Source organism: Ictalurus furcatus, chromosome 3, assembly GCF_023375685.1.
Source record: "Ictalurus furcatus strain D&B chromosome 3, Billie_1.0, whole genome shotgun sequence".
Classification (NCBI taxonomy): Eukaryota; Metazoa; Chordata; class Actinopteri; order Siluriformes; family Ictaluridae; genus Ictalurus; species Ictalurus furcatus.
The window spans coordinates 19,151,401-19,169,529 of NC_071257.1; the positions used below are offsets into that span (position 1 = coordinate 19,151,401).

Consider the following 18,129-nt stretch of genomic DNA (forward strand, 5'->3'; position numbering starts at 1 on the left):
CCATTTCATAACGTTATTGGTACGTTCTGTTTTGTTTAACAAAGTCTGTTCCCAGAATCCTCTCCTGTGTCTCTTATCTGGATCAGTAAATATACTATATTACAGCGATTATATATATATATATATATATATATATATATATATATATATATATATACATATATATATATGTGTGTGTGTGTGTGTGTGTGTGTTGTAAAACCAGCACGGAATAATTAGGCTACAGAAGAAAGAAAACACCCAACTGCTTTTATATCAATATAAAAATAAATCAAGGTTAGTGGACTTTTTGCCTAGTCTCTGTATGAATACAGAAATGAAAGGTGGACTGTCGTCTCACTCTTTTATTCACAATTTATACTAGTGTAAAATGGTAATGGTACTTAATCTTAATTAATTATGAGTTAATAGTTTTTGTTGTCATTATTATCATAGTGTAGTGAACTATCGCAGTGTGCTGTAAACAACAATAAGCTATTTGGACATTAGGTTGCACCGGTATCTAAAATGGGCGGGGAAATGTTAGGAAGTTCCGGGAATCTTCACATTTTAATGGCTGAAATCCTGAGCAGGAAGTGACGTAAATCTGCTGACCATCCAATCAAAGCAGGAGGACGGTATATATTTTAGAGCTTTCACAGAGGTCGACAACCTGCATGATTTCAGCTCAGGTCCTGTGAAGTGTGCTCTTAATTCATACACGGTACAGTTATTATTTTAAAAAAGAGAAATATATAAATGGCTGCTCACAAATTAGTGCTGATTCGCCACGGGGAGAGCTGCTGGAACCAGGAGAACCGCTTCTGCGGCTGGTTCGATGCTGACCTTAGTGGGACTGGGATTCAGGAGGCAGAGAAAGGCGGACAGGCTTTAAAAGGTTTGTGGATTTTAAATATTTTTTTATATGTTGGATGTGGTTAATAGTTTAATTCGGTTATTAATGGTAGGGGTTATGCTATAATGCCTTACACCACCAGTGAGTAGGCTGCTTGTCAATGTTCCGTAAACTTGGGGGATTTTTATGACTGCTTGCTATCAGTTTAAGCTAACTGCAATTTCCAGATAACGGTGAACACGTTTTTTTCATTCTAAACTTGACATTTTTACGTGGGCTAATCGATTTCAGTGTAGGAGGCGTGTCTTTCCGCTGTCTTAACCTCGTCAAACGGTCTCCTAGTCAGGCCAATCAAATTCTTCCACTCGCATACCAGCCAATGGGGGGCGTGTCTGATTGGCGGTGAACGTGCAGTAGTGAACGTGCTCCCTTTCATGTGCCGAATCCTTTCAATCCCTACAAATCACAAGCCTAATGATGTGATTTCTTTCTCTTTATTCCCCTACTGTTAATCTAGGATACTAAGGCATGCATTATGAAAATCCTTTACACCATTAACCAGACGATGTACATTCAATAAATCCCTTTTTCTTTTCAGATGCTGGCTTTGAGTTTGACATTTGCTACACCTCTGTTCTGAAGAGGGCCATCCGTACCTTATGGCTTGTTTTGGATGGCATCGACCAGATGTGGCTTCCTGTGCACAGGACATGGCGTCTTAATGAGCGCCATTATGGTGGTCTGACTGGTTTAAATAAAGCTGAGACTGCTGCCAAGCATGGTGAGGCACAGGTGAAGATATGGAGGCGCTCATATGATATCCCTCCTCCTCCCATGGAGGCAGACCATGACTTCTACAGTGTTATTAGCAAGGTGAGTCTGGGAATTCCTGTGCAGCATGGTTCAAAGTTGAACTGAGTTGTGCAAGGGTCTCATGTTGGAAAGTGTATAACTCTATACTACCAACTTATAAGTATGCTACTTGGAGCTAAGCACTTCTAGGCAAAGAGTTTTACACCTTATATCTCTAGGACCGGCGTTATGCTGACCTGACTGAGGACCAGCTACCTTCTTGTGAGAGCCTGAAGGACACCATTGCTCGTGCACTTCCATTCTGGAATGAAGAGATTGTCCCACAAATCCAACAGGGCAAGAGGGTGCTGATTGCTGCCCATGGCAACAGCCTGAGGGGTATAGTCAAGCATCTGGAAGGTACGTCGCTTTCTATAACCTCAAACCATTTAATGTGACAAGTATTTTATTCATGTTTGTGTATTGATTACATGTTTCTGGCTGTGACCTTTGATCTATACATCATAACTTTTAGTGACGTTTTGTATGTTTTTGTAGCAAAAAAAAGTCCTTACCAGATTTACAAAAGTAACTCTTCATACTATAGTCTTCATATTTAAATGTACATGTTGGAAAATCTCCATGAAGGCAAAACTCAGACAGCTGAAAATAACAAAACGACAAATGGTGTGTGTGTGCTTAATGTTTAAGTAATACAGCTTAGTTATTACAGTGCTTCCTATTCAACAGTGACACATTACTACTTCCTCCTTTTGTCTAACTGAATAACTTTAGTCATAATTTTTTGGGTTGCTTTCTTTCAAATTACTAATAAGAAACAGTTTCATTAACTTCTCATTATATTCTTACATGTAATTGAAATAAATAAGCTATTTAAACTTGCCTGGGTTTTCAGGAATACCACACTTGTGTAACTGCTCCTGTAAACCATTTGTAGCTGTTTAGAGTGAGTATTCAATTTTATATTTGTGCATTGATCTCATGTATGAACTAATCCGTTGTCCCTGTTTCATACAGGTATGTCAGAAGAAGCCATTATGGAGCTGAACCTCCCTACAGGCATCCCCATACTTTATGAGCTAGATGAGAACCTGAAGCCTATCAAGCCAATGCAGTTCCTGGGAGATGAAGAGACTGTGCGCAAGGCCATGGAGGCTGTGGCAGCACAGGGCAAGGCCAAAAAGTAGCTGACTTCCATAGACCGATTTTTGTTTAAACTCACTGGAGTTCTAAAAGAAGCTACTGCTAAACTTATTTAACACCATGATTCAGTGCATGTTTGGAAACTTGTACATTAATGCTGAGTCACATTAGTAGTTAAGTACATCTAACTGAAATGTTGTTGTGAAATTATTTATTGACCAAATTCCATTGTGGACCACTTAATCTGTTTCGACAACCTTCAACCAAATGCTTTCATGTTTTGTGATGGGCCAGGAAGCTGAGCTTTAGGCTGCAAAAAGGAGTTTACTGTAATGTATAATAAAGATCATAAATTAGGACCAGGTTCTAGCATATACCAGAACATGGTTCACCAATTAACATGAAAGTTTCTTCTAAATTGGTTTAAATTATGTCTTTGGATGCTGAGCACTTTGATAGTAATGAAAACAAGGTATTTTTGTAAAGATTAATATAGTCATTCCATAGTATACTGAATTGTTATGCAGTGCTACATTGAGTAGAAGTCCAATAAAAGTGCAATATATCTGTGGTTCAAATGTGATTGACCAATCTATTGTCTAATTATACACTGGGGTAATGTTTCAAAGCAACATCACGTATGGAGACTTGTTTTTAAGGTAGAATGGACAAAATCTGATCAACACTACATTTAATACTTGTTCATTAGCTGTCTGAGCCCTTTGCTTCAAGGGGAGGTTTTCTAAAACAGAAATGTAAAAAAAAAATAATAATTTGCAGTATAGATACATGCAGAGTTTAAAGGAAAAATCCACCCTGAAGGACCTGCATATTTGATAGTTACATTTAACATGTGATCTTTTATCTTAAGATTTATTTTTAAATGAAATTGATTTTTCTTTTTTGGTTTAACATTTCATCACACTTGTCTGTTTTCACTTTGATCAACAGCTTTCAATGTTACTCACAATGCCATTTGACTGATTTAGTTTACTGACACTAGGTAATTTATGCATTTGACTTACAGTTGGAATTCTTCCCCCTCCAACCAGTAAAAGCTGAAGGGAAATGCCCCCTCAACTAGAAATTCCTACTCGTCAACTTGGGGTAGTCCTCTCAACTATGAGCTCCTTCCATGTTTTAGGGTGTGACATCCAAACATGCCTGCTCCCGTCATACATAGATAATTTATAATCATCAGAAGTAAACAAAATAGCAATTCTTAACTTGAGTTATTCTGTATATTCAAGTATTTACATTAGATCAATAAACATATTTGCTTGTCAAATCTAAAACACTGGCTATACAGTTTGTTGCTTGAGATGGAAAATATGCAGCATATACTCATCACAGTTAGCTGACTAGCTTGTTTCTAACTAACATAGGAGCATCTATGGTTCTTTTTTCCCACCACTTTGTATGTTGAATCAGGTTGAAAGTGATGACATTTAAAACCTGCAAACTACCACTTACGAGGCAAGTCGGATGCATCTCAACTCTATCTAAAGAGAGTAATGCAGCAGCACTTTAGTCCTTTAATCTATCCAGATTTCTCACCTCACCTGTACACTCTACTCAAACAGATCAGCTTCTAAAGCTTCAGCTTTTATGCTAATACCACTGTCAATGTCATCATGCCCGGCATCTCTTCGAATGCTATAACTTGCTGAGCCGAGTCTCTGCCATAAGTCTGTGCAGCTGAGCAATCACATAGCTGCAGTGCACTGGAAAATGGCAAGTGAGGAAAAGACTCTTGTGCTTTTCTTTTAGGGCCTAACAGCAAAACCTGACTGTTGTCTATTATGTTTGAGTTCATTTCTCTTGTTAAATACCATAGTAAGGGGGTACTATGGTATTTAACAAGATAAATTTATGTGTTGGCTGGTGATGTATTTGCACTATTCCTGTGAGAAATGAGTGGTTGTGTGGCACTCTGATGTCACACAGGGGGTTGTGACAGAGTGCCACACAGCCACTCATTTCTCACAGGAATAGTGCAAATACATCACCAGCCAATACATTCGCACCAGAATCGCTACACACATCACAAGCATTTCAGTGTGAACATACTGAATATGTTTAAAGGAGGATTATTTCCCTTTAAGCTTCAAAGCTGCAACAATGACTGACAGCCCCTTGTATCAGCACATCATTCGTATAATTGTGATCACACAAGAACAGAAAGTACTATGGGGGTGATTTCTTGAACCTTAAAGAAACAATATGCCTTTTAAGTCCCTGATCCATTTCCCTTAGAGATTTGATTTGGAAGACATTTTTTTCTTCCACAAAGCTCTCAAACAAATACAGTCCACCTCCAACGCCAAAATAGTGAGACTTGGTTGCCAAATAGACAACTCCATACTCAGCAAGCAGTTTAAGAAACACATCATGAAGAGAAGGGTAGTAATCTGTGTTGTAGATCGTTTCTGATGTGAAGATGAGATCATATTTGAGTGTTGGATCTTCACTTTGAATCAGTGAAAGAAACGATACCCAATCCCCTGAGAAAAATCTGCACCGATCTGCGAGTGCGTGATTTTTCTCTACAGTTCTTCGTTTAGGTGCTGGGCTGCCGTCTTCACCTCCTCGATTCTCATCAGCACCCTCTTCCTCACAGTTGAGGAACACATTAGGAATTGTGAACTGCTCGATCACAGTGCTGTTATAATCCTGGAAGTGGACTTTGCTTGCACCTCTCTTTAACGCAAGAATGCCAAGAAGCCCAGCTCCACAGCCCAGGTCCAGCACCCGTTTCCCAGAGAACGTCTCCCCTTCATCGTCAACATACTCCAGCAGATCGTGGGTGCCTTCCCAGATTTTAAGACCTCCTTCATACACTCCGGTTATAAGGTCAGAATTTTGGGTGATGGTTCGACACAGGACCTTCTCAGCATCGTCTCGCTCAGGGGCAGTTTGCTCAAATACAGATTCATTGAGGTAAAGAAGAGGTGGTAATTCACCTATAGTGACTGTCTCAGTGACTGAGTTCTCAATGTGGGAGAGAAGATCTGGTGCATGTTTATGCTCATGGGCTTCCTTCACCTTCTTAGGTGCACTAGTCTCCTGTATATGCAGAAAGGTTGAAATGAAATCAAGAGTTATGATGTACTCTATAAAGCTAGACAGACTTAAATCAACATATAGAAGGAAAACAAGGTACACCGAAGTGCTACAGTAAGTATGAATATAGCTGGCTACTTACCTTAACATGGCTTTGGTTCTTCGCAATATCTTGATTTACACTTTCTTCTTTCTCATTTAGAGTGTCATTATTGCAGTCCTGTTTTATCTGCGATGAAATATCGAAATTAAAACTGAATGCCATAACCGTGTAGCGGGTGCTTGACTTGTACACGTTGTAGCGGTGGATAATGAACTACAAGCACCATAATGCTTTTCGGCGGAAGTTCCGGTTTCCCCCAAGTTGACTCGGAAGTGTTAAAAAATTATAATATACATTATTATTTATTTAGAAAAAAAATGTTTGTCTTTCGATTACCTATAGTGCATCTTTTATTTTATCGCTAGATGTCACACTAAGACACTTCAAAACACAGTCTAAAGCGGCGTATAACGTGTGTACCATTTTGACCACTATTCCACTAGCACTGTCGCAATATCAAGCACGTAGCCCGCACAACAATACAATTCCCACAATCCACTGCAGTTCCTGCCTACAGACGTGAGCCTCGTCGTGGCTGAGCAGTGGGGGGAAAAAAGCTGCAAGCGTTGTATCAACTGGCCAAATTATCATCATGTCCGCGATTAAACCTTCCCTCAGGAGCATCATGAGCTGATTGCGGCGTTTTACACTTTCACTAGAGGAATACACTCAGGTGAGACAGAGGAGGAAATTCTGTAAAATATGCATTTATGCATAATAATATAATAGTCTCATGCGCTTGCTCTTCTTGTCAGGTGTCTGTGTTATCATCAGTGGCACACTGGTTTAGTTTACTGGTTTATTTTAACAGATCAGCTTGAAGTGTACATTTTTATATCCTGTGAGATAAATCTGATATGATAAATTACTACTAAATCGCAGATTTATTATGTACACGTTAGGTATACATTATGGAATGACTGAACTGAGTAAGTCATTTTGATGTTACAGTTCACGCCCTGTGTGGAATGCAGAATATCAGGATTTGCTTTCTCTTATTTATATATTGTCCATATATTGTGATTTAGTGCAAATATAAGTTAGCGTTTTAGCCGTCAGGCTTTATCTGAGTGCTGTGTGACTTTTATTTCTATTTTTTTTAAACAACAACTATCATATAAAGACATCAAATGTAAAGACACTACTGTAAAAGCAACAAATGCACACAATACAGTATGACGTCAATTGCCTTTCTAGTATAAAGTGAAATAACAGCGCATGCGCAATAAGAGGTTTGGCATTAATCTGCCATTCATGACAGAATGCAGAGGCACAGTTTGAAGATTAAACATCTGGCCAAACCCAGCAATCCAGAGAAAGCGGTATTAACGCCCTGGGAGTATTTTTTTTCCCCAGAGCAGATTTTTCTATCATACCCCATTCAGTATATTAAAGTTTGTTTCATTTATTTACCTCATTTGGCAGATACTTTTCTCCAAAGTGACTTAGAATTGAGACAAGATGAGGGTTCTAGAAACCTAGAAATGTAATGTTCCTCTGATTGTGAGCACTCTTGTTGGTACTGCTTATCCTGTACCATGTTAATTTTATTTAAGGCCTGCAACTGCACCGGGTGTTTTTAGTTTTAAAATATAAATATCATTAATGAGGTTTGATGGTCTGCTAGACTAGAGTCTACTTTATTGATTTCAGCCATTGATTTCATATATATCTTATAAGATCAGATATTGCTAGGGGTACGTTGATACTACTTATTTTTATACCTATTTTTCAAAAAATCTTATCAGACCCTAGTCTGATAGAAAGTAATGCTTGTGTTGCTTCTAGTTTGTCTCTTGTGGGTGTGTGGTCAGCACTTAAATGGGAACTAATGCAGGTAGTAAGAAACATGTGCCATAGGATTAGTCCGAGGAATCATACACACCAGTTGTTTGGATTTATCACTTTACTGCGTCATACCTAACTTGCACAGGTCATGGGTCGCTTTGTTGCTTTCCACTTTCAGCAAGCTCCTGTTGTCAAATTATATGAAATAGCAGTGATTTAGGCAGGCTTTAATTTTATTTTATTTTATGGTCTACCAACCAATGGAAGATGGTTGTTGTGTCAGTCAACATCATACACAATTACGTCATTATGTCAGTTAACCTGAGCAGAACACAAATCCAACTTGATACTGATTCAGCGTTTCAGGCCATCATCAGTATCACTGCATCCCTAAATACTTCTCACTAATTGGCTTACAAGTTTCACAGGAAGGCTTCTGGCCAGTGATCTAATTGCTCACTGTGGTGAGATGTTTCTAACATAACAAAGCGTTACCTTTAGTCTTTAGTGCATTTTGCTGAATGTATGGAATAGTGAAGGGTTGCAGTTTGACACACACATGTGTTAAAATTTGGATGCGTGTTCTGTTGCCTTGTGTGTTGACTGTTTATAGTTCAATTTTAAAGTGACTACAGAGTACAAAAATTATTATTACTAACAAATCTAAATCCAGGACTATGTGTCTCCTTGTCTACCTGCATCTTGAGGTGATTGGGTGACGAGTGATAGGCATGATTAGTAAAATAATATTCAAAATACTTGGTCTAAATTTTAAAATGAAATCAGGCAAATATGTAAAAAATGTGCATGTTACATTTCTTAGTCACAGAGTGAACGACTGAGCACAAGAAACAGTGGGTTCTAGAGGTCAAGCAATAGTGGATTTTTACCGATTCCGATAACTAAGTTGGGCGGTACCTGCCGATAACCGATCAGTGAAACGATAGTTTTTAAAACTGATACAGAATGAAAACATAACACTCAAAGTAAAATTTTGCTGAACTTAAACTGTACCGACTGTATCTTGAAAATGTATTGGAAATGCATGAAAATGTAAAAGTAATATATATTAACTATGGGCGCACGGTGGCTTAGTGGTTAGCACGTTTGCCTCACACCTCCACGGTTGGGGGCTCGATTCCCACCGTGGCCCTGTGTGTGCGCGTGCGGAGTTTGCATGTTCTCCCCGTGCTGCGGTGGTTTCCTCCGGGTACTCCGGTTTCCTCCCCCAGTCCAAAGACATGTATGGTAGGCTGATCCAAAGTGTCCGTAGTGTATGAATGGGTGTGTGAATGTGTATGTGATTGTGCCCTGCAATGGATTGGCACCCTGTCCAGGGTGTACCCCGCCTCGTGCCCGATGCTTCCTGGGATAGGCTCCAGGTTTCCCCGTGACCCTGAAGGAAGGATAAGCGGTATAGAAGATGGATGGATGGGTGGATATATTAACTATTAATAAATATTAAAGTAAATAAAAGATACATATACATCCAAACTGAACCAAAAAGGAACACTCCAAATAACTTGTAAAATTGGAAACATCCTAAATGAATAAAAAAAAAACACTTCAAATAACACAACAAAATTTGTCAGTGATAGTTTTTATTTAGCCTCTAAAGGTCTCTCGTACTGTATAATGACTGTGGATACTTCTCAGCCGCTCCTGCAAAGGACGCAACCGGGAAAAACTATCGGTGTGGATTTTTGCCAATAACCGATAGTTCCAGCAATCAGTTATCAGTGCCGATTGATTGGTTTTGCCGGTCGACCTCTAAACTCCACCATGAAACACTTTAAATTCTGGTACTATTTTGTTGGTTGGTGCTGTATTTTCATTATTCCTGTGAGAACTTAGTGTTTACCTTGTCTACCATGCTAGTGTGACAGGGTGACAATGTTGGTGCAGTTACAATGGCATTTACTAATAGAAAAAAATGAAACAATCTCAAATGTAAGTCATGACATGAGTTAGGTTTTGCTGTAAGATCTTAAAAAAAGAGCAATCGTCACTCATCATGTTCTAGCGACATTCCAGCACTGACTTACGGCAGAGACTTGCCTCGGGTTGTTCTATGAGATAAGATGGACAATAATGTTGACCGTGGTGTTAGCATGAGAGTTGAAGCTTTGTAACCTGAATATCATGAGCCGTCATAAAACCTTTTGTATTCCCAGGTTAGAATGCGGCTGTGCTCCTGTGCCATGCACTTGTTGGTGCGATGGATGCGTAGCTGCATGAGGCGCAGTCGCTGCCGCTTGCCTCGGAGACTGCAGGAGCATCTGAGCTACACCAGACTCATCTTTAATTCCGTCTGCCACAATTCTCTCCTCAACTGTGATCTCGTGACTGACTCCCTTTTTGAGCCAGTCTTCTGGATGGTGGATATTATTACCCGCTGGTTCGGGATGGTAAGTCTAGCAGTTATTCTGAAATTAGTTTTTATTTTATGACAATTCCATATTGGTTCATAATCCTTTATATGACATTTTGTCATTTGTAAATTGTTTTCTTTTTCCTCTTCTTCAAGGTCTTTGTGTTTCTAGTGATTGTTCTCACCAGCTCCGTCCTCTTAGTTGCATATTTCTGCCTCCTCCCTTTGGCCCTTAAAACATATTCTCTTGGCTGGTTAGTATGGCACTTAAGCTACGGACACTGGAACTTGGTGATGATTGTCTTCCACTACTACAAGGCCACCACGACATCTCCTGGATACCCTCCTAAGGTTCAGTACTTATAAACAAGTATATAAAAAGTTAGTGAAATGATTCTGTTCATGTTTAACTTGAAGATTCAGCCATTGTCTTTTTTTAATCTTTTTTTTTTTTTTTTTAGATGAAGACAGACATTGCATTTGTGTCCGTCTGCAAAAAATGTATACGACCCAAACCAGCAAGAACTCATCACTGTGGCATTTGCAAAACGTAAGAACCATAAACTGCGTGTTATGAAATCAGTCTTTTGATCCAGAGCATGCTATTAACAGTGCCTTCTCCACGCAGGTGTATACTGAAAATGGACCATCACTGTCGTATCCTTTTCAGGAAGATTAAGAAAATTCAGCATTGATAGTCTATAAATCCCTCTCCAGTCATAATCTGACAGGCGATTGCACCCTAAGTGTTTCCACACTTCAGCAAAACTGGTTTCATTTATGAATGGATTATTCTGTTGACTCTGGTGTGCAGTGATGCTAAACCGGGCAGAAATGCAACACTGTAAGAAATCAGTTTGCGAATATTAATCAAACAGCACCTACGAGGCAGTAATTGTAGTCTTTAAGCCTGTAGTCACTGACAGTGTTGTTCAGAGTTCATACAGATGATTGAATGCTTTTAAGCTAACAGCATATAGAAAGGGAAATCTGAATGTTTTCAAGATTTGAAATGTGCTTCATTTTGACTAAATGGTTGGAAAATTTTCCCACTGAAAGCAGACCAAACAACATGCATTAGAAAGCATAATTATTTTCTATTTTAATAATTTTGCAAGTAGTTTAGTTTTCCTTCTGCTTTGTACAGGGGGCACGTGGCTTAGTGGTTAGCGTAAGTGTTTGTCTTGCACTTTTGGGGTTGGGGGTTCGAATCCCGCCTCCACCCCGTGTGCATGAAGCTTACATGTTCTCCATGTGCTTTGGGGGTTTCCTCTGGGTACTCCGGTTTCCTCCCCCAGTCCAAAGACATGCATTGTAGGCTGATTTGCATGTCCAAAATATCTCTAGTATGTGAATAGGTGTGCAATTTTGCCCTGCAATGGGTTGGTGCCCTGTCCAGGGTGTCCCCCGGTTTGTGCCCCGAGTTCCCTGGGATAGGCTTCAGGCTCAGCAGTATGAAAGCTGGATGGATGGATGGATGTTCTTTGTGTGTCCACTGAATCATTTCCCACTATATGGTGAGATATTAACTTCACTGGACCTGAAGCTTATTAGGTCTTAGGTACCTTGTGTTTGTGTTTCATATGGACTATTATACCACAGCATTGCATTGATTCTGATTGCTCAAAAGGTGTTGATTAATCTTCTATAATGGCACGGCTCTTTGCAAATCACTGGATTAATATTAATGTGCTTGTTCTAATATGTTATCATTTCTGTTGAAACAGTCATTCACAGAGAATTGTATGCTGAACTATCCACATAACCAAGGCTAATAATAAACAGATTTTTAAAAGTTATTATTTAACAAAAAACATGTAATCATCGCTAATATAACAAGGCTTGCTGTAAGGAGACGTTTATTTAACATTTATTTGTGGAAGGAGTCTCCAGTCTCAGCGCTTCATGAACATGCACTTTGCACTTTCTCAATGACATGACAAACTGTATTTTTTTTGTGTGATTGAAGAGAAAGTGAAGGAACTGCTATAATGTAAACAATAACAGGAGTTAACTTGTTTTGCAGGGGTTCTACAAGGTTAAATGTAACTATAAATGGATAAAAAGTATGTTCTTTCATAAGTAAAAAATAATGCAATTGTTGGCAAATTATTTATGAGAGGAATAAAACACTTTGTGACTTGCTGATATAGGGAAATAATCAACTTTGGGGTGGTAATGACATCACATCACCCTGTCCTTGATTATTTTCCTAAAACAACATGCACTGTCAATTTTTTATACATGCCTGCCATTTAACATTTAAATTGAATGCAAAAATGTAAGCTACAGGTTGTAGTTATAATGGGGGCTATACATAAGTAAGAATATTGCAAGAAATAAAATGTCAAATAAAGGCGTTATAACATGATGCAGCATTGAAATAAAAATAATGCAAACTACAATCTAACAGCTTCACATTAGCCAGATATTTAACAGTGTTTAGCCAAAGCTGTGTGACATTCAATATATTTATCTTAATTGCTGATCTGCATTATGGTAGGAAATTATTCACCTTGAAAATGCTGCCTACTTTATAGAAGCAAACCCTGAATTTTGCTTCCATTTGCTTTGATAATGTCCTTCAAGTGTTAACCTTAACTGTCCATTTTTAGCTTGGCTTAACAACTGCGTCGGCCATTTCAATCACCGTTACTTCTTCTCCTTCTGTCTTTGTATGACCCTTGGCTGTATATATTGCAGCATCAGTGGCCGTAACCTCTTCATAGATGCATACCATGCCTTAGATGTAAGGCTACAACTACAGCTTTTACTTTAAGCCACAACTACAGTCTCCTCTGAAAGTATTAAAACAGCAAGGCCAATTCTATTGTTTTCACTATACATTGAAGATATTTGGGTTTGAGATCAAAATATGAATATGTGACAGATCATAATCATAATTTCAGTTTTCATTTCCTGATATTTACATGTAGATGTGTTAAACAACTTAAAACATGGCACCTTTGGTGGCAGACCACCCCATTTTGGGGTGAGCAAAAGTATAGGAACACATAGTCTTAAAGTAAATAACACTTAATATTTGGTTGCATATCCCTTGCCTGCAATAGCTGCATCAAGCTGGTGATATGGCTCTGACATGGCTCTGATCAATTTTCCCCTCTTTTCTCAGCTTCAAATTGACTTGCTTTTCTCCCATAGACAGCTCTCTGGACTTCATGTTGGTTTATCCTTTTTAACAACGAATGCAGTCTTCACAGGCAAAACCTAGGGCTCAAACCAAGAGTAGACATTCAGAGATATTAATTATTTAAACAATCAATTTATCAGGGTACACCTGGGCAAAAAGAAACACAGATGAGTCACATTTTCCAATATTTTTGATCACTTGAGGAAATGGGTGGGTTCATACAAAAGCCTTGTTCTAAGTTGTTTAACACATCTAAATGTAAATATGAGGAAATGAAAGCTGTAATTCTGATCTATTGTATCATATTTGATCTCAAACACACATGTCATTGTAGAACAAAAACAACAGAATTGTCCTTGCTGTTCCGATACTTTTGGAGGGGACCGTATATTGTATGCTTGTTTTATACTGGTGCTTCTCTTTTCTTTCTTCTACTAAAAATGGGGCAATTCTACTTCTGCTATTCCTTCAATAGCAAATCAAGCACATGGACATGGAAAAACAGGGAGTTCCAGTGACAGGTGTAGGTCTGCTCATAGGCATCCTTCCTCAAGAAACTCTGACTGAGAAGGTATTATTATATAGAGGGGCTTTGCATCTGACTGCACAGGTTGGCTTTTTACTCATTTTGGTGTTTCTGAAGACAGCTTGAGGTTTGAGGTCATCTCAATTTCTTCATAATCCGGCAATTAACTTGCAGAATACAATAATCACAAGAGTGGAAGTAACACGAGGGTACTAGTTTATACAAAAATATATGCACACCATTCTAAAACAAGCCCAAGGGCATTGTGCAATAAGTATTCTTACCAATTTCATGAAAATACCTTTACTGTAGTGGCTATTTAAAGGTAAATTCTCTGGATAACTGATTGCGAATAATTCTGACTCCAAGCTATAAAGCAGTGCAACTTTCATTAAAGAATATATTAACTAGTATCCTCTGGTTTCTTCTGTGTTTTCGTTTCAATGCCTTTCCTACAGTTGCTTTCACTATTACTGGCAACTGCAATCCAACTACTAGTAGCGCTTATTTTAAAACTGTTGTACTGTTTACTTAAAAAGTAGGTAAGTATCTAACTAATTGTTGAATATCAAAGGCTCCATTTCAGACAGATACAAAGATGGTTGTGAGATGCTCTCAACTATAGTTATATATATGATTATATATTTTACATTTTATTATATATATATACAATATAAAATTTTTGTGAAACATGATTATTGTTTGTGAGTCACAAGATCGTTTTTCATTTTTATTTAATAGCAACAAATGGTGGTAGAGTGGAACTTGGTGGAACTTGTGTGTGTGTGTGTGTGTGGACCTGTTTGGTACACTGCAAAAATCATATGTTAGCAAATACATATATATGTTGATTGTGCTTGAATTTATCTAACATTTCTCGTTGTGAGGTTATGATGAAACAATTTCTAATTTTTTACTCATTTCAAGTTCTTTCTGTTGACAGATAATTTTGTTTATTTCAAGCATTTATTCTGGGGTGAGGGGGGGGGTAAAGCCAAATTATCTGCCAATAGAACAAGATAAGCTTGAAATTTGTAAAATGTCTTCAAATAGGCTTCATATCGTTGTATTTGCTTTTTTAAAAAAAAAAACACACAATAATTTCACATGAAAAAAAAATTTAATCATTTTCTGCACAAAATGTAGAAATCAGATACTATATCTAAATGTGTTAATGATTGCTTTATACATATTTTGTTTTTGATTAGAGTCAAACCTCGGCACCTTTAACCTTTAAGGACCGGATGTTTCATAAGAGTGTTATCTACATGTGGGTGCTGACTAGGTAATCTGTTTGATCAATCTCTTCCTTCAGCACATTTATTTGGTCAGTGATTTTACTGTTGAAATGTAAAATCTTTTGTTGATTATACTTGTGTGTCTTGTGGCCTTTAGCACAGTAGCAGTTGCTTTAGGAGCTCTGACATTGTGGCATGCTGTCCTCATCTCCCGTGGAGAGACAAGTATTGAGAGGCACATCAACAATAAAGAGGCCAGACGCATGGCCAAGCGGGGAAAAGTATGAAGAACACATACACACACATACACACACACACTCAGAGTGCGGTCCAAGACTCCATTCTTTTCTAATTTAATACAACAATTTTCATTACAAACTAAATTATTGAAAACAACTTGAGTGAAAATTAGAATTTGTGAAATATTTACATGAAATTCAGAGTTTCTTAGTATTTGGTACGTTCCTTTTTTTGCTTTAATTACCGTGTACACTCGAGCTGGCATGGACTCCACAAGTTTGTGCAGAACTTTTTGATCCAAATCATTTTAGATCAAATCCATCAGAGTGTCATCTGAGCACAATAGAAGATAGATATTATAGCCTCAATAGAAGAGATTAGACATGAGGAAAATCTGATCTTTTGTAAAAAGCAGTTAACAAGGTCAGTATCATGAAATTTGCTAGAAATGGTCCAGAATCCTAAATGTTAAATATTCAAGATACTTTACTTACTTGAAATATTTAAAAATTCCAAAACCTTCTGTTTATTTTCACTTTTGGACCCCACTGTATACAGTATATACATACTGCTAAGAGTATATCTAGGAGAACTTCATGATACATTACATTTATCTAATAAGTATTAATTCTGAACTACATAATTTTTTCTTTATCATAGGTTTATAGGAATCCTTTCAACTATGGGACATTGAACAACTGGAAGGTGTTTTTTGGAGTAGAGAAGAGGAGGTAGAGTGCTTTACAAATCACTGTTGCAGTAAGAGCTGCAATAATAAGCAGACAATATTGATTACTTCAATTTAAAAGTGTCTTTGGATCGTTTTATACATTATTTCATACCAAAACCCCCCGTAATAATACATAGCAAATTTTTGGGCATATGCACTATGCTAGAGGAAGGGATAGTAATCATGCACAAGCGCATGACAGGTGAGCTAGCAGCTATGCTGTGGCTATGTCTAGATTTTGAGAAATTGGGTAAAATGTTTTCTTTTTTATGAATCTCAATTGTTCACAAAAACAAATGATCTTGATATTGGAGCTTCTCCCATAGTTAGTGACTATTATCTGTCATCTGTTGAGTTAAGTATAAAGAGTTTAGCACTTACATCTATCTGTTTAGCTCACCTGTATTTCCAGTTGGCCCACCTGTGTGTGTGTGTGTGTGTGTGTGTGTGTGTGTGTATAGACTTTATCGATACAGGGCTAAGACAGGCATGTATTAAATATCCTTCATATCCTGAGGAAAAGTACTCCAACTCTCTAATCATACTGAACTCTGCTTAACAGGGGTGCTCATTTGTTTTAGATGCCTTTTTTATCCTTCCTGTCTTTTAAAAAAAAAGCCATGGTAAAGACACATTTTTAAGGATTTAGGTTTAGGTTTTAGGTTTAAGGATTTAGAAAGAAGGTTTAATAAAAAACTCAAAATTAATAATTTGCTGATTATGGGAATATGCTGTTTGTTGTTCATAGTAGATTTCATAGAAAAAATGGTCAATGTATGAATTTACTATAAACTAATTGTTAGTTGAAGCCCTTTGTTGTGTGTGATATGCTCAAAACATGATTAGATGACAGCTGTAGCTAACTTAGTCATAATACATGCAGGATATTGTGGCATACCTGTACTGATCTTCATTTAGTTAAAATAGTACAGCTTAAATAGTCTTGTTATTTCTGTAGTGTAATATTATGTGTTTTAATTTGTTAACAGTCATTGGCTAACCCGGGTTTTACTGCCTTCTGGACACAGTCCTTATGGTGACGGACTGACATGGGACATCTACCCGATTAAAAAAGACATGATGCCAGTCTAAATTTTAGCATTAATGGATGTACTGTTGCTCATGTTAGGTTGGTGCGCAGGTCTCTGCCTGCCTGTGGATCCATAATCCTGCACATCATGTAGTCTGCCAAGCCCAGACTTACAGCTATGACATGGGATGACAAGCAGCCATGAAGAGGAAAAAACTTTTGTGTCTCTGGAATAATAGTATTTTTTAACCTGATGATGATGATGATGATGATGATATCTTTTATCTAATGTGCACTTCCAGAGGCTGGAACTGATTTTAGTTTGGAAGAACTGGGACATACTGTGGAGCTGTGCTCCCTCAAATATCAAAACTATACATGATTGACTAAATGACGGCTAATTGTCCATGTTTTATACTCATTTTATTTATTTTCACTTTATATGCATTTGCACCCACCCAAAATGTGCAGTTATAGGGGGGAAGGGTATAATTACCAAAAACTTTTATGGTTTTTATAAAGAACCATACAGACGAGGTGGTGGGTTTCTCTTGCCTATCACTATTACATTTTTACAGTGTTTTCCAATAAATATTTGACCAATATTTAAAAATAAAATATACCTTGCTTTTTTTTTTAATTGTGGCTGGAACTTCATTAATATTACTGTTATTATAAAATCTTTGTCACATTTATTTAATACTGCACAGCAACATTGCTAGCAAACAAGCTATTTTGTACAGTTTACAACCCAAAACCCAGTCACAGATCAACCTGTTAGTTTTCTACTGTGTAAACTCCTTTTTTAGCAGAGTATTGCTCAATAAAATGGTAGATTGAAAACATTTCACTTTTACATGGTAAACCAATTAAAAAATACAACCATATGTTTTTATGATTACTTAATCTAACTTGTCTGTTGACAGACTGTTATGTAGTCATACTTTTACATCGGATATAATGGTTATAATGTTTTTATTTGTTTGTTTTTATTACTATGCAAACCTGGCTCTAAATTTACTGAAACATTAGCAACAACTGAAATTTTAAAACACATTTATACCTTAAAGTATTTTAGTGGATAAAATTATATGGAGT

The 18,129-nt window shown here is 37.5% G+C and overlaps 3 protein-coding genes across 5 annotated transcripts; 2 read left to right on the forward strand and 1 right to left on the reverse strand.

The window, feature by feature from the left end:
* Window positions 1-618: 618 nt before the first annotated feature.
* On the forward strand, window positions 619-3,362 carry pgam1a (phosphoglycerate mutase 1a). The gene is made up of 4 exons (XM_053621253.1): window positions 619-877; window positions 1,434-1,708; window positions 1,867-2,047; window positions 2,666-3,362. The coding sequence occupies exons 1-4, from the start codon at window positions 739-741 to the stop codon at window positions 2,833-2,835; spliced, it is 765 nt and encodes a 254-aa protein (XP_053477228.1). The 5' UTR covers window positions 619-738; the 3' UTR covers window positions 2,836-3,362.
* A 1,421-nt stretch (window positions 3,363-4,783) lies between these two features.
* mettl18 (methyltransferase like 18) lies at window positions 4,784-6,354 on the reverse strand. Its single transcript, XM_053621258.1, has 2 exons — window positions 5,997-6,354; window positions 4,784-5,857 (listed from the first exon to the last, which is right to left on the reverse strand). The coding sequence occupies exons 1-2, from the start codon at window positions 6,117-6,119 to the stop codon at window positions 4,979-4,981; spliced, it is 1,002 nt and encodes a 333-aa protein (XP_053477233.1). The 5' UTR covers window positions 6,120-6,354; the 3' UTR covers window positions 4,784-4,978.
* Window positions 6,355-6,489: 135 nt separating this feature from the next.
* On the forward strand, window positions 6,490-17,403 carry zdhhc16a (zinc finger DHHC-type palmitoyltransferase 16a). Of its 3 annotated transcripts, none has more exons than XM_053621255.1 (11): window positions 6,490-6,630; window positions 9,920-10,153; window positions 10,273-10,467; window positions 10,578-10,666; window positions 10,745-10,773; window positions 12,732-12,865; window positions 13,743-13,838; window positions 15,002-15,078; window positions 15,189-15,312; window positions 15,932-16,002; window positions 17,131-17,403. In XM_053621255.1, exons 2-11 carry the CDS (start codon window positions 9,926-9,928, stop codon window positions 17,183-17,185), a joined length of 1,098 nt encoding a protein of 365 aa, XP_053477230.1. In that variant the 5' UTR covers window positions 6,490-6,630; window positions 9,920-9,925; the 3' UTR covers window positions 17,186-17,403. The 3 variants fall into 3 exon arrangements, with proteins under 3 accessions (XP_053477230.1, XP_053477229.1, XP_053477231.1); XM_053621254.1 differs by having other exon boundaries at window positions 6,491-6,630; window positions 16,991-17,403; XM_053621256.1 differs by lacking the exon at window positions 13,743-13,838 and having other exon boundaries at window positions 6,492-6,630; window positions 16,991-17,403.
* Window positions 17,404-18,129: the final 726 nt, after the last annotated feature.

Excerpts from the sequence above, each read along its gene's own strand:
- zdhhc16a (XM_053621254.1), top strand. The coding sequence starts at position 9,926 with ATGCGGCTGTGCTCCTGTGCCATGCACTTGTTGGTGCGATGGATGCGT. Across the intron at positions 10,154-10,272 it reads TTACCCGCTGGTTCGGGATG|GTCTTTGTGTTTCTAGTGAT; the intron begins GTAAGTCTAGCA and ends CTCTTCTTCAAG. Across the intron at positions 12,866-13,742 it reads ATGCATACCATGCCTTAGAT|CAAATCAAGCACATGGACAT; the intron begins GTAAGGCTACAA and ends TTCCTTCAATAG.
- mettl18 (XM_053621258.1), bottom strand. The coding sequence starts at position 6,119 with ATGGCATTCAGTTTTAATTTCGATATTTCATCGCAGATAAAACAGGAC. Across the intron at positions 5,858-5,996 it reads AGAACCAAAGCCATGTTAAG|GAGACTAGTGCACCTAAGAA; the intron begins GTAAGTAGCCAG and ends CTGCATATACAG.
- pgam1a (XM_053621253.1), top strand. The coding sequence starts at position 739 with ATGGCTGCTCACAAATTAGTGCTGATTCGCCACGGGGAGAGCTGCTGG. Across the intron at positions 878-1,433 it reads AGGCGGACAGGCTTTAAAAG|ATGCTGGCTTTGAGTTTGAC; the intron begins GTTTGTGGATTT and ends TTTTCTTTTCAG. Across the intron at positions 1,709-1,866 it reads TCTACAGTGTTATTAGCAAG|GACCGGCGTTATGCTGACCT; the intron begins GTGAGTCTGGGA and ends TTATATCTCTAG.